Raw genomic sequence first — 3,597 nt, forward strand, 5'->3', positions numbered from 1 at the left:
ATATAGTGAGACCCCCCCCCGCCCCCCCCCCCGCCCCCCCCACGTCTCTACAAAAAAAATTTTTTTAATTAGCCAGGCGTGGTGGCCGCGCCTGTGGTCCCAGCTGCACGGGAGGCTTAAAGTGGGAGGATCGCTTAAGCCAGAGTTCGAGGCTGCAGTAAGCCGTGTTCGCGCCACTATACTTCAGCCTGGGCGACAGAGACCCTTTCTAAATAATAAATAAGTGAATAAGTAAATAAGTAAGGTGCCACCTCTTCACTCCCAATTCCCTCCGCCTTTCCCTGACCCGCCTCCTCGAAGCCGGACCCGCGGCGGCCCGCCCCTCCCCCACGCCCGGGGCCGGGAACTGCGGGTGCGCGGGGCGGGAGTCGGGCGGGCTTAGGCGCGGCCGACACGTGGGGAGGGAGGCCGCGGACCAGGAGGCGGGCCCGGAGTGGGTGTGGGTGTGTCCGTGCGTGGGAGCAACCAACCCCAGCCTCTTCCGAGGCGCCAAGTTTCCGCACGGCTCCTTGGGCCCGGGCGGTCGGAAATCAGTCCCCACGCCCCGGACCCCCTCCTGGAGGGACAACGAACACCTGCGCCGCCCTGCGCCCCCGTGCCTGCTCGCGCGTCACCCCCGCCCCGGCGCGGTGGTAGGGCCCGGCGCGACGTCACCCATTGTTTACAAATCAACCGGAGCCGGCAGGATTCCGGCTCCCGCGGCTGCAGGCGCGCGGCTCGAGTGCCTGGCGGGCTCCGGCTTCCGCGTCCGCCCCAGCTCCGGCTTCGCCTGCAGCTCCGCGCCCGCGGGCAACCAAGCCCCCAGCGACGCCCGCACAGCTCCGGGTGCCAGGACGGGGGGCCATGCCGTGCCGGAGGGAGGAGGAAGAGGAAGCCGGCGAGGAGGCGGAGGGGGAGGAAGAGGAGGACAGCTTCCTCCTGCTGCAGCAGTCGGTGACGCTGGGCAGCTCGGGCGAGGTGGACCGGCTGGTGGCCCAGATCGGCGAGACGCTGCAGCTGGACGCGGCGCAGGATAGCCCGGCTTCGCCGTGCGCGCCCCCGGGGGCGCCGCTGCGGGCCCCGGGGCCTCTGGCTGCGGCGGTGCAGGCGGACAAGGCCCGGCCCCCGGCGGTGCCGCTGCTGCTGCCGCCCGCGTCGGCTGAGACGGTGGGCCCGGCGCCCTCTGGGGCCCTGCGCTGCGCCCTAGGGGACCGCGGCCGCGTGCGGGGACGCGCTGCGCCCTACTGCGTGGCCGAGTTCGCCGCAGGCCCCAGCGCGCTGCCGGGGCCGTGCCGGCGAGGATGGCTCAGGGACGCGGTCACCTCCCGCCGCCTGCAGCAGCGCCGATGGACCCCAGCCGGGGCACGCGCCGGCGACGACGACCCGCATCGGCTCCTCCAGCAGCTTGTGCTCTCGGGAAACCTCATCAAGGAAGCCGTGCGGAGACTCCAACGAGCCGTCGCCGCGGTTGCAGCCACGGGCCCCGCAAGCGCCCCTGGGCCCGGGGGAGGCCGCAGCGGACCTGACCCCATTACCCTGCAGCCCTCAGGCTCCTTGCTCTGATCCAGGCCTCCTGGAGGAGGAAGTGGAGGCCGCTGCGTAGACCCAACAGCGTCCAGTTCCTACTAACTCTGAGCTGAAGCCGACGTCGCCAGCCTGGGAGCGACCACTTTGGCTGCGGGGAGGCGCGTGGGGAGAGATCTCAACCCGAGAAGTTACCAGCCGCGGCGAGGCCGTCGGAGAAAACTTAAGCGTGGAGAAATGTATGCGCCAGGGTGCATCCGTGGGGCATGAGAATTTCCCGGGCCATCCAAGCCCAAGGACCTGGGATAAACTGGGAGAACTATGGCAGCTACTTGCATCGACTTGTACCTCACTTAGCCCTTGGGGGCGTCGTGAGCTTGGATTGTTTAAGGAGGGCTCAGGGGCAGGAATCGCGATGGCTTTATAACAATACTTGAAAACTAACGACACGCATACATTTTCTTATTTTCCGGTGGAGGAGCTTAGTGAAAGTGGTGCTACAATTGCTGTGCAAAGAAATTCCAGAGGGGAGAAGAATGTAAAAGTTTGGTGGTGGGTGGGTTGGCATTGTCCCCTTCTCCCACCGATTCGGTGGCTGGTGAAGGTGGGAGATGTGAACTCCAATTAAGGGACTGGAGGGAGGTGAAGAATTTTGCAGGTGGGAGAGTTGGATTTGAATGTGGACTTGTAAATGACTTGACCTTGCCACCTGTGATCAAGGTCACGGTTTGCTGTGGGGTTCCTGGGAGAGCTTACTCACCCCGGAGTCTTTTCTTTCTCTTGCTCCAAGAGGAGCCCTGTTGGTGCTTTACCACCGCTTGGAGTCTCCCGAGTTCACAAACAGGCAGAGAGGGACCTGTAGGGAGAGTTCTTTCCTGTTTTCTGTGCTTTCCTTTTTCAGGACTCGCGGAAGGCCACTCATGGCCATGCCAGGAGCTTTCTCAGAAACAGTCATAAACAATCTTTTGAGTCTCTTTCCTGTCCTCCCAGCTGAGCTTTCTTATTCCACCCTTTCTGGTGTCTATAGGAATGCACGAGAGACCCTGGACGTTTTTCTGCTCCTCTTCTGGCCCTCCATGGAGCCATGGGCCTCGGCCTCGGCGGTTCTTCACCCGCACAATTTATTTCCTCCTCGCGTGCCAGCCCTTCTTTTGTGTCTGAAACCGGTTTTAAAATGTGACTCTCCCAGAGGAGAAGCCGCTGGCTGTACCCTAGTGAAACTTGACGGCGCTTTTTTAAGGTGCCACCCCCAAACTTTAAGGTAGCTAAACCAATTTTTAAAAGATTCAATGGCTTATTCATCCTCCAGATGTAGCTATTGATGTACACTTCGCAACGGAGTGTCTGAAATTGTGGTGGTCCTGATTTATAGGATTTCATAATTAAAATGTCTGCTGAATAAATTTGGTTTTTGTTTTGGAGCACGGTTTGGCATTTTGGTGGAAGGTGGGAGAGGGGCAGAAAAGCATATAGGGGTGTGCTTAATAATAAAGAGGGCACTTGGGCTAAACAGGGGGACCTGGACAAATGGTTTGGGCCAATGCTGATGGGCACAGAATCCTAGTAGAGCCACAGTACTTGAGTGCTTCTAAGTTTTTGTTCCACAAGATCAGAAAATTAAGTCCAGGTTTTTAGAAGCTGCAAGATGGGCTTCCACTCCCTTTGTGGAAAGACAGTGTATTCTAGAAATGCTTTCTGGGCTGGAGAGCAAAGAGGTGCTGTGGTGGAGGGAGGTGGGTTTTCATCTGGACGTTTTTGTGCAAAATGGGTAGGGCACAGGCGAAGCCAGCCTGCTTTCCCCTTTGAGACTGACCTAGTCTTGAGCTATGGCCTTGGGAGAGAAACACAGGGTTTTACAGCAGTGTATTTGGTAGTTGTAAAATGGCTTGGTTTGAGCACTCGGGTTAGATTTGACTGAAGTAGCCCTCCTCCTCTCCTCATTCTCTCTCTCCTGTCTTCCCAGGCATAGAGCCCTTGCTGAATCCCTTCCTAGTTCCTGCCTTGGCCTTTTCTCTTTTTAATTTAATTTTATTATTTTGAGATGTAACCTGTAACTGAGGTTGGAGTGCAGTGGCACAATCTTGGCTCACTGCA

The 3,597-nt window shown here is 59.1% G+C and overlaps 1 protein-coding gene across 1 annotated transcript; it reads left to right on the forward strand.

Moving 5' to 3' along the window:
* Positions 1-679: 679 nt before the first annotated feature.
* FRAT2 (FRAT regulator of WNT signaling pathway 2) lies at positions 680-2,924 on the forward strand. The gene has a single exon (XM_003255280.3). It carries the CDS (start codon positions 844-846, stop codon positions 1,540-1,542), a length of 699 nt encoding a protein of 232 aa, XP_003255328.1. The 5' UTR covers positions 680-843; the 3' UTR covers positions 1,543-2,924.
* Positions 2,925-3,597: the final 673 nt, after the last annotated feature.

Source organism: Nomascus leucogenys, chromosome 3 (genome assembly GCF_006542625.1).
Source record: "Nomascus leucogenys isolate Asia chromosome 3, Asia_NLE_v1, whole genome shotgun sequence".
In the NCBI taxonomy this organism is placed as follows: domain Eukaryota; kingdom Metazoa; phylum Chordata; class Mammalia; order Primates; family Hylobatidae; genus Nomascus; species Nomascus leucogenys.

Coding starts and splice junctions, on each gene's coding strand:
- FRAT2 (XM_003255280.3), top strand. CDS start 844: ATGCCGTGCCGGAGGGAGGAGGAAGAGGAAGCCGGCGAGGAGGCGGAG.